General features: G+C 51.2%; 7 protein-coding genes across 7 annotated transcripts; 2 read left to right on the forward strand and 5 right to left on the reverse strand.

Annotated features, from left to right (window-relative positions):
- Positions 1–187: 187 nt before the first annotated feature.
- ASPSYDRAFT_43519 (syntaxin) lies at positions 188–1,983 on the forward strand. Its single transcript, XM_040846674.1, has 5 exons — positions 188–603; positions 709–820; positions 881–1,347; positions 1,398–1,677; positions 1,734–1,983. The coding sequence occupies exons 1-5, from the start codon at positions 598–600 to the stop codon at positions 1,790–1,792; spliced, it is 924 nt and encodes a 307-aa protein (XP_040705417.1). The 5' UTR covers positions 188–597; the 3' UTR covers positions 1,793–1,983.
- A 139-nt stretch (positions 1,984–2,122) lies between these two features.
- ASPSYDRAFT_43520 (BolA family protein) lies at positions 2,123–3,090 on the reverse strand. Its single transcript, XM_040846675.1, has 3 exons — positions 2,801–3,090; positions 2,606–2,712; positions 2,123–2,545 (listed from the first exon to the last, which is right to left on the reverse strand). Exons 1-3 carry the CDS (start codon positions 2,846–2,848, stop codon positions 2,371–2,373), a joined length of 330 nt encoding a protein of 109 aa, XP_040705418.1. The 5' UTR covers positions 2,849–3,090; the 3' UTR covers positions 2,123–2,370.
- Positions 3,091–3,338: 248 nt separating this feature from the next.
- On the forward strand, positions 3,339–5,383 carry ASPSYDRAFT_88150 (uncharacterized protein; the record flags this gene model as incomplete). The annotated part of the gene is made up of 5 exons (XM_040851972.1): positions 3,339–3,678; positions 3,750–4,048; positions 4,101–5,005; positions 5,055–5,287; positions 5,343–5,383. The coding sequence occupies 5 exons, from the start codon at positions 3,339–3,341 to the stop codon at positions 5,381–5,383; spliced, it is 1,818 nt and encodes a 605-aa protein (XP_040705419.1).
- Positions 5,384–5,502: 119 nt separating this feature from the next.
- On the reverse strand, positions 5,503–6,855 carry ASPSYDRAFT_56848 (uncharacterized protein; the record flags this gene model as incomplete). Its single annotated transcript, XM_040849281.1, has 1 exon — positions 5,503–6,855. One exon carries the CDS (start codon positions 6,853–6,855, stop codon positions 5,503–5,505), a length of 1,353 nt encoding a protein of 450 aa, XP_040705420.1.
- Positions 6,856–7,518: 663 nt separating this feature from the next.
- ASPSYDRAFT_88152 (uncharacterized protein) lies at positions 7,519–8,535 on the reverse strand (the record flags this gene model as incomplete). The annotated part of the gene is made up of 1 exon (XM_040851973.1): positions 7,519–8,535. The coding sequence occupies one exon, from the start codon at positions 8,533–8,535 to the stop codon at positions 7,519–7,521; it is 1,017 nt and encodes a 338-aa protein (XP_040705421.1).
- A 1,105-nt stretch (positions 8,536–9,640) lies between these two features.
- On the reverse strand, positions 9,641–11,964 carry ASPSYDRAFT_43524 (glycoside hydrolase family 140 protein). Its single transcript, XM_040846676.1, has 3 exons — positions 11,324–11,964; positions 10,653–11,263; positions 9,641–10,548 (listed from the first exon to the last, which is right to left on the reverse strand). Exons 1-3 carry the CDS (start codon positions 11,751–11,753, stop codon positions 10,045–10,047), a joined length of 1,545 nt encoding a protein of 514 aa, XP_040705422.1. The 5' UTR covers positions 11,754–11,964; the 3' UTR covers positions 9,641–10,044.
- Positions 11,965–12,839: 875 nt separating this feature from the next.
- ASPSYDRAFT_43525 (Zn(II)2Cys6 transcription factor) lies at positions 12,840–14,938 on the reverse strand. Its single transcript, XM_040846677.1, has 2 exons — positions 14,690–14,938; positions 12,840–14,622 (listed from the first exon to the last, which is right to left on the reverse strand). The coding sequence occupies exons 1-2, from the start codon at positions 14,746–14,748 to the stop codon at positions 13,116–13,118; spliced, it is 1,566 nt and encodes a 521-aa protein (XP_040705423.1). The 5' UTR covers positions 14,749–14,938; the 3' UTR covers positions 12,840–13,115.
- Between the last annotated feature and the right edge of the window lie 297 nt (positions 14,939–15,235).

Below are 15,235 nucleotides of genomic sequence, written 5' to 3' on the forward strand. Positions count from 1 at the left end.
GTTCTCAGAACTTCAGAGTGTCCTCAGTAACGAGAGTCCCTCGAATAACGGTTAGAGGAAACAGATAAGGTACGACCTCATGGAGGGGCCAGCTTGGAGACCCTGACAGACCATTTGCGACCAGAAAACCACGTTGATTGGTGAGGTGGAATTGCGAAACCCCAGCCAGCGCTAACTGCAGAGTGCAGACTAAGCAGTGCCAGCCCGAGCCCGCCACTGACTGCTCGAGTGCTCAGCCTCTCACTCCGGCCGCTCGTGTCTCAGCCGTCATCGTCAGGAGCTGCTGCTGATTTTCCATTTTTCCTCTTCCTCTCGTTTTCTACTCCCCCCTTAACCCTTCAATTTACCGTCTCTTGCTCTTTAATTTCCTTTTTCCTGTTTTATCGACCAATTGATCCTCATTTCTTCCTTCCGCCGCTTCCTCTCCCGCCGCATTCCATCCCAGTCGCCCTTTCGCGCCGTTTGTCCCTCTTTCCGCCATTCCGGCTTTAGTGCCCCTGCGCATACGACACGTCCCACACTTGAGTTGACACTGGGCGACGTTGCGATCCTTCTTACTTGACCTTATCTACCGTTCAATTTCGCATTATCTTCACTATGAGTGTAAGTTCTCGCTACATTCCGCTGCTGCGCGCTTTTTCCTTTTTCCTTAAGAAAGGGCGCTTAGGCGCCCAACGTACAACATAACTCACTAATTCGCGTCAACAGTACGGACAAAGTTACAACAACTACCCTGCATATGGGGAGACTCAATCTAACCCCTATGCTGGTAACCAGGGCTACGGTCAGAACCAGTATGGATATGGCAACCAGGATGTTGGTAAGCGCGCGACTATGCACTCACAAACAAATCATGTGGGCTAATCCATTGCGATTTTAGAGATGAACCCGGTGCAACAGCAACCTGCGGACCCAAACATGTTATTTAGCGAAGTCAACAAGATCAAGGATGGGATTCAAACTCTGAAAAGCCTCAGGGAGAATCAGCTTGAAGCGGCCCAAAACTCTTTGCTAGCATCGGAATCCCAAAGGGAAGATCAGAACATTAGGTCGCATTTGGATCAAATCCACGGTGACATCAACAATGGATACGAGAAACTCAAGAATGATATGGCGCGGATCAAAAAGACCCCTGGATCAGCGAATGTCCAGAAACAGCTCGAGACTCAGGGTCGTGCTATTCGCACTGAATTTGAAGAATATCAGAAGAGCCAGATGTTATTCAAGAGGAAACTGGGGGAGCAGGTGAGTCGACGGATCAGGATGGCCGCCGACCCAGAAACACCCGAAGAGGAAATCCAACGGCAAACCGAAGCTGTCTTGGCTGGCGATCAACAAACCTTCCAGGTAAGAACAGCATGACTATTATGTTCGGAAGTGGTACTAACATTTCCAAGGTCGCTGGTGCGAGATCGAAGAAAGCAAATGATGTAAAGATAGCTGTTATGGACCGTTCGGCTCAAATCAAGAAGATTGAGAAGGATATGATTGAACTTAGCCGGCTGGTCGTGGAAATCAACGAACTAGTCACACAACAGGCTCCAGCGATCGAGAATATTGACCAGGGCGCGGAGAGAGTTGCTGGGGATCTTGGAAACGCCAACGTTCAGCTCGGGCAGGCAGTCCAGAGTGCCCGCAACGCCCGTAAATGGAAGTGGTACGCCCTGATTATCGTTAGTAAGTATTATCGATCCGAAATCCATCACGCTAAAGCTAACAATGACCACCTGCAGTTATCATCATTGCCATCATCGTGGCTGTTGCCGTTGGTGTCACGCAGTCGCGCAACTAGATGTGACGTTTCTGATTGGCATTTGGTTTGAGTTTATCTGTGGCTGGCTTGTATCTCCCTAATTACGCTGCTGCCATACTGTTAGTTGTCTTTTTGTCTCCGTCCTCGGAACGAATTTGTCTATGTTTTCTTGGCCTAGTTCGGTTGTTGTTGGAATATTACTGCCGTGCTAGTCACCTGTTACAGGCACGGTAAGCCGAACCTTTAGGCGCGCCTTCTGCCTCATCCAGTTTCTTTCTTTTATATTATCCGGCTATACCACATCGTCTTCCATTTTGCTACTGTTTGAAAAAGCGCTTTTCGATTCTCTTTCACTGATGATTATGTACAGCTGCATCTTTGATTGGACGCGGCTGGATGGTCCCCGTCGCTGCTTGTTTGGTGAGGATGCGCATGATGTCGCTGTGTGTATATATTAGACTTTTTTGGCCGTCTCCTTCGGCACTAGAATCCATTTAATAATCAATCCCTCTAATAAATTTAATACTTCTTTGTTTGTCGGGTATATCCGCGTGTAAAGGTTCATTTATCGCGCCGTCATCTTCAAGCTCACCCATTGTGCACAGTACAGACGCAGCTCACGCCTGCGCCCGTCTCTCCTTCTCTTTCTGCTCCTCCTCCGGTGTCTTCGTCCTCAACTGCAGCGCATGGATCCCACCCTCTTGGTTCATCTCGTCTTTCAACAAGCCGTACACCATCCGATGTCTTGCAGGTTGCGGCTTAGATTGGAACGACGGCGAAGTAATCGTCACACTGAACAAGTTAACAAACCCCTCATCGCAACAGTAATGTAATGAACCTCGTTAAACATACTGGAAATGTGTCTCCTTCGACGTCGATCCTTGCATTGGAGCATGGTGTGCATGCAAATGCGAGTCGTTGCGTATTATCAGCGTGGACGGGTTGAATGCGGTGTTTATCTAAACCGATGAAGGAATATCGTCAGCAATCGCTCTGCTTGCTTCTAACAGTCGAAGCAAAGTGGTATAAGCGCTGTATGCATCTTACCTTCTCCCTCATGAGATCTTCCATGGGTGTGCCTGATGCGGAGGCCATTCTGGGGACTGTGGTTGACAGCAAGCGGCGGGGGAAGACCAGGCCACGGGGAACGGAGATGGAGCGAAACATCTATGTTTTATTTCGAAGAAGACGGGGAGCGAGTTGGAATCCGACAGTGGGATATTCTGGTGCTGGGTGGGCGGATTGGATGGGTTGGATGTCGGGGAAGAATGTCATTCGATTTTGGCGGAATTGGATTGGAGAGAGCTCCGTTGCCTTTTTGGGAATGGCTGGTTTTAATGAAGAGGATCTCGATGCTATATCTTATGGTCTTTTGAATGGTTTACTTGTTTATAAATATTATAAACCCTATACGATTTACTATTAACTTTTAAAATCCCGAGGATAAATGTCAATTGCAGTCGTGCTGCTGTCGCATGAAGCTCCGCCGAACCGCAAGCTCCGAAATCGCAAATCTTCATGACATCAACGGATATTTCCCCCAGCTGCAGGAACATGCTCCTCACGCTTTGATTGCCCCCTCATAATGCACCAGCGTACATTATTCGCCGCGTCTCGGGGTTTCTTCCTCTCTCGCCGCAATTTGACAACTCCGTTCACCTGCAGGTCATGCAGAACACGCTTCGCTGCTGGCCGATCCCTCGCAACACTACCGAACCTCTCTCTCTTCCGCGCACTGAAGAACCACGACCCCTCCAGCCTCGCAGTAACACATAACCCGTCCTTCCGCACATTCACATACGAAAATCTAGTCGCAGATGTCCTCCAGTCTAAAGATCGACTCCGTCAATCCGACGGCGGGGGCCGCGATGGTCTCCGCGGGGAACGAGTCGCGTTTCTAGCGGAGAACAGTTACGACTACGTAGGTACTGTTTTGTCTTGCCTGTCCTATATTCTGCACTATATATCAGTTGAACAGGTCGCTAATTCTGCCAAGTTATGCTTCTTTCAATCCTGGCCAGCGATGCAATTGCGGTCCCTTTGTCGACCGGTTTCCCGATTCACGAGCTGAAGTATATCATGGATAATTCGCAGGCTGGGATGCTGATTGCGACGGAGCGATACGGCGATATGGCCCGGAAGATTTTGGAAGAGGGCTTGAATCGCGAGCCTGTTCTTGACGTGCGGAGGAAGATCATGGCCGGTGCGACGGGCGTCGGTGCTGTTGAGCTGGAGGGCTTGGATAAGGAGAATGGTGGGATGATGCTTTATACATCTGGGACAACGAATCGGCCGGTATGTCGTTATAAGTGGTATTGGTAGCAGTTGAATGGGCTAACGTGACTAGAAAGGTGTATTGATACCGCAGTCTGCGCTCGCAGCGCAGGCGGCGTCGCTAGTCGAGGCGTGGAAGTATACGCCCGACGACCGGCTTTTGCATCTGCTTCCACTACATCATATCCACGGGACGATTAATGCAATTCTTACGCCGATTCTTTCTGGTTCTTCGATTGAGTTCATGTTCCCGTTCAATCCGACATCGGTATGGAATCGCCTTGCTGAACCGTTTCTGCCAGAGGGCGCAAGGAGCAAGATTACATTCCTCACTGCCGTGCCTACGATTTATAACCGGCTGATGTCGACATTTTCGAGTTTACCCCCGGAGGTCCAGGACGCAGCTAAAATCGCCATCTCCCCCGAGCATCTTCGCCTGAACATCTCTGGCTCGGCAGCGTTACCAACCCCGACTAAGAAGGCATGGCAAGAGCTTAGCAACGGTAATGTTCTACTGGAGCGCTACGGTATGACTGAGGTTGGAATGGCTCTTAGCTGCGGTCTTGACTTTGCAGACCGCGTAGACGGCAGCGTTGGATGGCCTTTGCCATCGGTGGAAGTTCGATTATTCGACACGGATGCAAACGAAGTTATCCAGCCGGGCCAAGAGGTAGGCAGCAAAGGTCGCCTGCGTGAAGGAGAGATCCAACTCCGCGGCCCTACCGTCTTTCGCGAGTACTGGGCCAACGAGACCGCGACGCGGGAAACATTCCTCGACAGCGACGATGGAAAAGGCTCGTGGTTTAAAACAGGAGACGTCGCCACCCGCCAGCCCGTGGAAAACGCTGGTAAAGGAACAAGCGGTGAATGGGCTAAGGGGCCGATGTATTTCATCCAAGGCCGGCGCAGCGTAGACATCATCAAAATAGGCGGGGAGAAAGTCAGCGCGCTGGAGGTGGAACGGGAATTGCTTTCACTGTATGTCCCACCAATACCTCGCCCATTCGTTCATTTTCTAACAAATTAGTCCTCAAATCGTCGAGGCAGCCGTCGTCGGTCTACCGTCCGAACAATGGGGACAGAAGGTCGCAGCGATCGTGGTTCTCAACTCGGATGCCGCCATGGAGACTGGCCGCAATGGGAAACCTTGGGGACCGTTGGATATGCGACGAGCGTTGAAAGACCGGCTGGCGAGCTACAAGCTACCGTCAGAGATGAAGATACTGGATGGGCCTATTCCAAGGAATGCGATGGGGAAGGGTGAGTACTCCCTCTACAGCGATCTATCTAACGGCTAACTTGGGTTCCCATATAGTTAACAAGAAGATGCTTGTGAAAGAGGTTTTCGGCGCCTAAAGGGGCTTTATTCCGTGTATACTACTGACGTACACCTGTACTATATTGATTATTGGCTTTTATTGAAGATAATAGACAATAATAGAATTCCAAACTATCAATGAAATAGCTCTACACCCTTACTCAGTTCCCCGAAAAGTCGACCCAATGTCGCCCCATCTCAGATTCGAAAATGTCACACTCGTCCCAGGCGTATGCGCCTCGATAAAGGCCGGCGCTCCCTCCGTCGCATTGCACGGTCCCGAGTCCTCCCCATCAAGCCACTGCATATACTCACCAGCATCATTCCAAATGCTCATCGCTAGCACCATTCCTCGTCCCAACGCTTCACCCATCCTCTCCATACCCCCAAACCCAGCATACCAGGATGAAGTCACATCACACAGCGAATCCGTCAACGAGTCCGCTTGGGAATTCCCGGCCGTCACAACAGCATTCTGGATCACTTTGCCGCCCTGGATATACAACCGCCTGATCTCAGCCAGCGCACCGGTCGTCGTGTTATCATCTGTCCGGAACTGCGTCACAACCGTAAACGGTGCGGTCGTATCGACTTCAAACCCGCTAGATCCGCGTCCATAGTAATCCTTCGCGCCAAGCGCATAGGGGTTAAACCCACACCCCCATTTATCGCAGACACTGTCATTCTCCCCCGTCGGCCCATTACACTCCTCGTCATTTGTGCACTCGTAAACACCTTCCTCTACACTCCCAGTCCCCCCGTTGTAGATACAGGGGTGCGGTGTCAGTCCCGTCGCGCGCGAATTCGCTTCCCAGATATCCATCTCGTTGCAGCAGGCGCCGTTCTCCGCGACATTTGCCGCGCCGTTGATCCAGGGCGTTACGTAGCACTGCGCGTCGCAGTACCCCGTTCCGTACGATGCGCCGGCCGGGTTTAGCTCTGAGCTTCGTCCGCCGGTGAGAGACATCTCGGAGAGGTACAGCGCGCCGTTCATACCGCAGGGCAGGGCTGAGACGTCCACGGTGAAGGTGAATTCCTGGTTGAGGAGGGATGGAGCTGTATACTTCTCTGCCCCTGCGTTTGCGCCGCTGGTTTGGTTGGACTCGGAGAGGAGGTACACCCGTGGTGACACGGAGTTGAGTGTCCCGTTGACGTTCTTGTACTGGGTGAGTTTGAGGACGCCGCCCTTTGTTTCGACGCCGTGCGCTGCGTAGTCTGTTATGCCGTCGATGACGCAGTTGGAGGCGCAGGTTTCTTTATCTGGGCAGAGGGTTGGGTCTAGCGAGCCTGAGGAGGTGGTGCACGAGGTGGAGGGGTCGTCGAGGGCGTGGATGCTGTGGGTGGCTGCGTCAAGGACGACGGAGGTGTCTTGCTTGCTGCAGCCATTGCGGGTTGTGCAGTGCCAGGTTGTTAGGAGAGGACGGTTCTCCGGGGTGCCGATTTGTTGGGCGAGTGAGAGAAGGGGGAGGCCTGTTAGGGCTAGAGAGAGGGTGCTGAGTATAGGAGCCATTGTGGAAGAATCGAGGATGGCGCTCTGAGGAGGATAGAGAAGATAGAAGATTGACTGTATTTATAGCCTGTTTCTCGACAGTTAGGCAGTCCGGCAATCTACATAGAACAACTCCCATATAGCCCGTTTCGCTCATGAACCGGTCCGGCGGCCCGTCTCATACAACTGGCCACGGCATATTTCCGTATCATATTGATGTTTGCATGAAACAGCTGCACATTATGATCTTCAGGGCAGATATTGAATATGCGGGATTGCGGGGTTCTCAGGGCCATGCCAGTCCGGAGTTCTGCAGGAGTCTGAGGGAAAAGGTTAGACGCTCCAATTGAATCTCCGTGTCGGATCTGGAAAGTCGCCTGTGCATCGGAGATTAGCGTTGACCGTTTCGTGAATTTAGGCTGAGGGGTTGAATGGCTGTTGAATTGGCAAGTAGGTCTGGTTTCAAATAGATGATGGTCTGCTCGTGGGGTTCACATTAAGTTTGTCTATACTACTGGTCTTTCCTATCTTATGATGAGACGCTAGACCGCTACACTAAAAACCCTGCAAGGCTGGTGGCTAGCCAGCTATCTCCAACATCTTATTATGGGAGAGTTGAATATGCTAATATTCGTCAAGTATATGTATTCTCATCAATAATCATCACAATGAAACAATAAAAAATCAGTAAAACACTTTAATCTTCTCTCCCTTCATCTCAACCCCATCCTCAATCAATTCTTCCACCGAACTCACCCTCTCATAAGCCTCAGCGCTGTAAACCATCACTCGCCCCGACAAACTCCTGGCCCCAGCCACAACAGCACAGGTAAATACCGTCGACCACCGGTTCCCACCGGCATAGTAAAAGGCCTGCGCAGCCGCCTCTACGCGGCTCCCGCACCGGATCACCCGGTAGATATTCTGCCCTGCTAGTGAGTTATCCGCGAGATCTGGCAAGTTTCGGTCCGGCACGTCTCGATCAGGGTGATCCCAGCGGTCATTTAATCTTCTGTTCGTATTCCCTGTTATAGACGCCTGGATGGAGAGGTATACCAGATTCGGCGGGACAGGCTTTGATCCATCTTCGTACTTGACTGGAACCGGAGGAGAAGAGGAAGGGCGGAGGGCTGCTGTTGCTGCGATCCGGGCGAGGCGGAGCCCAACGGGTCTAGGATCTGACAGAGGTACAAGGTTTGGGTTTGGGGCTGCGAGGAGAGGCAGGCTTTGGTTTGTGTAGACTATCTTGTCTTTGGCGGTGTTAAATTTGTACCATGTCTCTTGGGCCCCGAGGGCGAGCAGGGGGAGCCACTGGGTGAAGTCATAGTGGGTGGCTGGGTGGGTTGTTATATATGCTTCTCGGTCGTAGGGACCGAGGTAGACGCAGCGGTCTTGCTGGAATTGAGATTCAGACTGGGAATCCTCGCTGGCAAAGAGTTCGTGGTGGGAAGAAACGAAAGGAAGACGCCAAGGAGGGGGGGACAAACGGTATCGACGGCGAACGTGTGGTGGAGAGTAGGAACCTCGCCGAGACCGGCTTCGGATAGAAAGTCGACGTGTGCGGCGGTCTCCCTCCGGTCCTTGTTCTTCTGTTATCCTATCGGGGCTCGTTTCTCGTTCTCGTCCTTGCTCGTTCTCTTGTTCTGGTTGACTACGGTTGGATGCGCGGACGGGGTTTTCGATACAGGCTTCTCTTGTCATTTTCGCGACCGAATGAGAATGGGGAGGGCTATAGTCAATATTGAAATGTTTATTTCAGAGAAGTGAACTTAGATTCAGCTGGGAAGATAAATACCAGCTCAGCTAGGCAGCAGTTGTGATAGTGTGTTGGCCTGGAAGCGGCTGAGAATCCTCAGCCAGGATGACGAGAGCAGGATGCAACTGCGTATTGGCGGAGATGGCGGGGTGTATACAAGCATGACAGCATCGCGCATAATGTCTCGACCTGGCTGAAGTTTGATTGGAAAGAGTATCCACTTTTGGTGGTGATCTTTGAGGGACCTGGTCGAGTTGTTTGGGGTTAAGACACCATGCACCTGGATTAAATAGAAATAGACTCTATTCTGGAGTTTCCTTCTTGTCTATGAAAATACCGAATATCAATCAATCCGGTACACATCAGATCAGTCAGACTTCTCCGGCATATCTCTATACGGATTCCCCGGGTCCGCCATTTCCTCTTCCGCCGACTGGATCGTCTTGCGTACTTTGCAGGGACTGCCAACCGCAACCGAGAAGGGCGGGATATCCTTGGTAACAACAGAGCCAGCACCAATAGTGCAGCCCTCTCCAATCGTCACGCCAGGCAAGATGGTAACATTGCCCCCGATCCAGCAGTCATCGCCAATGAACACGGGGTGCCCGAACTCAACGAACTTCCGGCGCGAAAGAATACTCGTGTCGTGACCGGCTGTGTAGATTGAGACATTGGGGCCGAATTGCACTCTGTCGCCGATGACGACGAGGCTTGTGTCGAGTGCGGTGAAGCTGGAATTGTCAGTCAGGGATGACCCAAACAACAACAAGGCAAGGCACGCGAAGTAGCTAGCTAGGTGGGGACGTACTTGAAGTTAATAAAGCACTCCTTCCCAATGGCAATGTTACACCCATAATCCGGCCAAAAGGGCGGTTCCATGAATGTGCCCTCGCCTACTCGCCCGACGACATTGCGAAGAAGCTCCATTCGTCGGTCTGCGATCTCCTCGTACGACACGGTTTTGGCGTCGAGCTGGTTGAAGTCTGTTGCTACCCCGCGGCACCGGTGTCGGGCTTCGGCGAGTTTGGGTAGCAGCGGGTTATACCTGCTGTCCGTTAGATTGGCTGATCTAATCATGGATAAAGGAGATGAATTACAGCATTCCTGATACCATGCGTTCGTAATCCTCGCACATGGGTACATGGTCGAGACCGCGTGCGATGTCGATGATCTCTGGTCTTTTTTGGGTGGCGGCCATGGCGGGTGAAAGCTGAAATAAGAGGCTGCCCGAGAGTATATATTCCCCGGTAGAGTGGTATTTAGTTAGAGGAACTGTAATCGAGCTACTGGCCGCAATTGTAAGGAAGTTGGAGTGTGTGGAGTGGATGTTGGATGCCTGGGGGTAGTTAACTAGTGCGGTTCTGGTTCTCTTAGTAAGTGAGGTCATGGCAACAACTACAATCAACAACTCAATTCATCGTCTCTATTTCCATTGCCTTGCATTCCAATGAGACTCAATTGACCACTTCCAGAACCAACACCCAATCCGGGTGTCCGCCCCCTGTAGGTGGTGTAAACATCCTACTCTCAGCAGACCCCGCACTCCCCCCACACTGTGTATAATCAAATCTACTATATCTCCCACTCAATGGACTGTACCAACTCGCACGTACCCTGCAAGTCTTCAAACTTGTTGTGTCAATCTGAAACGGCTCGCCCGTAGGTGTATACACCATAATCCAGCTCCCACTATCCCTCGTCGCTGTTACTCTTGCATCATTGACACCCGCATCGCCGACAATGATGTCCTGCGCCGGTTCGCGTCTAAAATATGAAGACCCGTTACCTCTATCCAAGATGGCCTTCTGAATGAACTGCATCTGGCCTGATCCTGGCAGCTCTAGGTCTGTCCTCCAGTCGTTGCTCGGCCCGCTCCCGTCCGAGTCGAAAAGGCCCGGGATGATGCACTGCTGGATGGCATTTGCGCCGTATGTCAGGCCTGCTGCACCTGCAAAGACCTGTTCCAGTTAACGCCTTTCTATACCAGAGACAACTCTACCAGCAGGAAGTAGATTGGCTGGGCCTCTACAAGTACACCCGACGGCAAAGGGGTGGTACTCACAGCCTGCCAACTCCCAACCCGGACATCACTCGCATTCCAAGCCGCATTCATACTCTTCCCATTATTATACCTATTCTCATAATGCGGTTCATTGTCAATGACCGGCCGGATCTTATTGCCGCCCCTCGATCCCGCCGCGTACATGATCTCAACAGGCTCCCACCCCCGTCGACAGTTCCACCAGGGGATTGGCGGATTGGGCGGGTAGTCTGCGTGCCCGGACTGGCTTGCATCCAGAGTAAGCCATGCGCGATCGCCGAAGAAGTCGTGCGCCAGGGCCAGTGGTCCGCCCCTGAACCATTGGTTTGTTGGATGGATTGTCATTAGTGGCCACCACGTGGAGTCGGATTCATTTCTCGAAGAGGATATGATAGCTTGTCGCTCACCGGCTACGATTCCGTTTGCCAGATCGTCGTAGACAGGCGACCAGTCTGTCACTTCGTAAGGTGGTAGTATGCCGCCGTTGGCGTAGTCGTCTTTTACGGCTGACTTGTTTTGCCAGTAGGGGTTTGTGTCGCCGACGAGTGTTTTGGGGAGGTAAGGATATCGCTGGCCGATAAACTTTCCAAATGGATAGGCAGTGGTGGAATCCAAAACGCCCGCGGAGTTTTCTAGTTTGCAAGTCAGATGGATCTTTGCTGCATCTGGAAAGAGAGATGTAGCTCACGCACCGCTATCATGCACGAATTTCCCCCAGGAGGGAACCATGCATATCCTTATCCCCTTCGTCCAAGCCAGCTTGACAACGGAGTCGACATACGCCCAGTAAGGCTCATTGGGCTTCGTAACATCTTCATTTATAAAGGGCAGGTCGCCATTTCGATTCGGACTGTCAATCCCAGCCTGGGTGAAGGCCACAGCCAACACCATGCTGAATCCTTTTTTTGCACGGTCTGACAGGTAGGTATCTGCTTCGCTGTAGTTGAGTCGGTGGAAGAGTAGCCATGCTGTGTCTGCTTGCCAGAAGAACGGGTCTCCGTTGGCTTGTTGCAGAAATCGGCCGTTGGATGACGGAGTGAGGGCGTATTCTGCGGGTATCTGCCACGCCGTGGCCGCCTGCAGGATTGTGAGTGCTATGCTGAAGACTTGAGCTTTGAGCATCTTGTCCGAGTGGTTTAGATCGGCTGGGAAGCATCGTCATCGTGGTGGGTGCTGTGGGCTTTTGAACTTTCCAGAATCGTTGACGTTGCTGTCAACAAGGGCGTCAATAGAGTAGACGGAGTAAAACAGCCACCAATTGAGTCTCCGATGTTGCTGTAGAGACTCAGAACGAACTGTCAGTCTCGTAGACCCCGCATTCTCAACTCGCTCAACGGATCTATGAAGTTTTGAACAGGCAGGTTTTAGAGCACACTAGGTTCGTGATCCTAAATTGGATATAATAAGCACCTGGCGACTTATTAAAATATATTAAAAGACCAACTAGTATATTAACTAGGAAGAGACGGCGCGTTGAACTTACCTGAGCAGTTCCCAGGTCCAAGGGTTCGTATATCCTTATTCGGCAAAACTGTATGCCACCAATCAGGTACTTGTCAGTGAATAACGGAGACCAGAATGGGAAGTTCATTTTCCGCAAGAGAGAAAAGTAGATTGAACTTGGAAGTTCCAAGCACTGGTTATGGAGTTTACGGTCTGCTAGTAGACTGGGTATATTGCCCTTCAGCAGATATTTGGTAAAATATACGTTGTCGCCTACACAAAACGGTCGAGAAGCATCCGTGCATGTTACAACTATATTTACCCAACGGTGGGGAGCTGTTACGCTATACACTAAACTATAAACTCGAGTTTCCTTACTATGCATCTATATATATCTTTGGATTTGTTCCAGCACTAAATATTGGCAATAAACCCCTCAAATGCACCCATCTTTAACCTCTGCGTGCCCAAAATCCCAATATAATTGAGTATTCAGCGCCAAGTCAGACCCGGAGGCCTCAATATTATTGCCTCAGGTCTATTTTGTTGAATTCTACCGTGAATTAGGTAGATATCGGAGACCCTCCGGGCATGTTGATGTAGCCCTAGGCAGAACAAATACATTTAGTTAATGTTATCTGGGCTTATTCAGCCTGGTGTCTAATATATTGGCCAATGAAACAGTCGGGCTATACATCCTCGTCGCCAACATCTAGGTATGCTTGGCTGCTACGTAGGAGGCTTAGGTTTAGATAGATGTTTGTTCTGAGGTATTTGTCTTGGAGGCTTGTAGATCTCTCCTTGTTCGTCCAGTCGTAGGTTTAGCTTAGCTGGGTCAGAATCTGAGCCATGGAGCCATGTGGGTATCTGCATTTTTGGCCGGGTAGGAGTCCTGATATAGGGTATAATGGGTATTGAGACCACAACAACTTGACGATGGAACACGCTAAAGCCGAGAAGAATATACATGGGTAACACACAAAAGAACAGAATAAACGCTAATCATAATGTTAACCCAACACGCAGAGTTTTGTCAGCTCACTACCAGTCAACCATGACACTGGTCATCTTCCAAGGCCCATCAATCCCGTCAGGCTTCGTATACATGACAACATGCATGGGATTATTCCACTCCTCCCTTATTTGGACTTCCTCATAAACGCGTGCTAGTGAGCCGATATCCCTTTCGCTCGTTGGTGGTACCGCGCATTGACTCTCCTCCATTTGCATGACGCGCTTTGCGATTGCCGCATGTAATCGAGCGTTCCACATGCCTTCTCTACTAGAGTAATTGGAAAGGATGCTCTGTGCTCTGCGGNGGACAGATGGGTGGCGACATCTACAGCAGGCAAAATAGACTGGGGCAATGATTCCACCTTCTAGCGAGAATGAGGGCTGACTTTCACTTATATGGGTTTTGCCGTTGCCGAAAGATGGGTTGATCTGGAGCAATTGCTCAGTATGGGAGACGACGGATTCGAACTCGGCCGTGAAGTTGTCGTAAGCGTCCTCGCTGCGGTCGAGGACGACGAGGGTCCAAATTAGTGCGGTGTAGTAGTAGATGCGCTGGAGGAGGGAGGCGCAGAGCTCGAGTTGCTGGATCTTGGGCCCGAGCTTATGGAGCAGTTTGTCGTGGGACTGCCGCCAGGCAAGGAGTTCTTGGTGGACTTTCTCTTGCTCCATTTCCAGTTCAAGTTGGAAGGCTGGTCCGCGAGCCTCACGCATGATGCCGACGGAGCGGATGAAGAGGAGGCCCCTGGTAATGACTTGGTCAAGGTGGTTTCTTGCCTCGATCATATCGTCAAAGGGGAGGCCTGACTGGATTGTTTCCGATGAGTAGAGCTTCAGAGGGACTAGGGTACGGCCCATGAATGAAGCCTGGAGGTTTAGTCGGATGAATAGGCCGCGTAGCTGCTGGTAGAGCTCGCTGCTCCAAGCACCTGCTGCTGATGTCTGCTCGTGTTTGTAAATGATTCGAACCCCGGCTTCAATATGGTCCAGAGCTGCTTTGCGTTTGTTCCGAAGCATTTCCAAACAGACAAAGAGGCAACAGGACGTCAACGCCAGGTCGACATTTCCCCCCTTTGCAACCGAAAGTGACTTGACCAAACCCTGGATAGACTTGTTATACTCTTCAAGCGCAAACTGCTCTGTTAGACCGGTAGCCTCGGGCGTTGAAGCAGCCTCCGTGATCTGTAGTCGCGAGTGGATTGCCCCGATGGCAGTCATAGCATGTCTCACACTAGGTTCGTGCTCCCCAAACTGGGGAATGAGATAGGACCACAACTTGGACTCGTACAATCCCGAAAAGACATGCGAGGTCTTGGTGTAGAAGAATTCGACATAGCGCCGCTCAGTGCGTGTCTCCTGAGGCAAGACGAGTCGCTGGTCTGCTCTGAATGTGTCTCTTTCGATCGGCCTGTGTCGCTCATTGATCCGCTGGCGCAGTTGTGTTTGGGAGGCATTCTCGTAGCCATCACACTTTCGGCCGGATTTTTGACATTGTGTACACGCCGGCTTTTCCTCGTCACATTTGACGTGCCGGATTCTAGCCTCTGACGATCAGTACTTATTTCAATTTGCAGGGTTGTCGGGTGCTCAGAGGACGCACGCACTTGCAAGTGATACAGCCGTTCCGCGACCGGGGCTGCGTTACGCGTCTACTTGTTGCCATGCTTTCAGTGCCTTTTGGGCTCTAGAAGAAGGGGAGGGACTAACCCGGAAGAAAGGGTCCAGTTGATAAGAAGCTGAAGAAGTCCAAGCTTCTGGAGTCCGACTGACTCGTGCCAGCTGTTTTGGACCCCAACTTGCGCAGCGTCGAGGCTGAGCTGGCGCCACCAGCATTCGTCCTTCGAGTCAAATCTGTCAAATCCAGGGGGCCTAACTGATTCGCCAGTCCGAATTAAGTGGGCGAGTCTCAGCTGGATCGGTGAACGGACTTGAACTGCGATACCGGAGAATGTAAGGCTGGCTGCAAATTGACCCTCATCAAGTGGTTAGTTTCAGGTATCTACATTACTATAAATAAAAAGGATGTTGAAAAATCTCTAGCACAGCTTAACAGTAAAGAGTGAATACAAAGAAACCCCGCTGCCTATCCATTGAGCTCCACTGGAGGCTTTTGCGAGCCTAGTCCCGAGACGCCGTTGCTGCTGCCCATT

This window comes from Aspergillus sydowii (genome assembly GCF_001890705.1).
Source record: "Aspergillus sydowii CBS 593.65 unplaced genomic scaffold ASPSYscaffold_3, whole genome shotgun sequence".
In the NCBI taxonomy this organism is placed as follows: Eukaryota; Fungi; Ascomycota; class Eurotiomycetes; order Eurotiales; family Aspergillaceae; genus Aspergillus; species Aspergillus sydowii.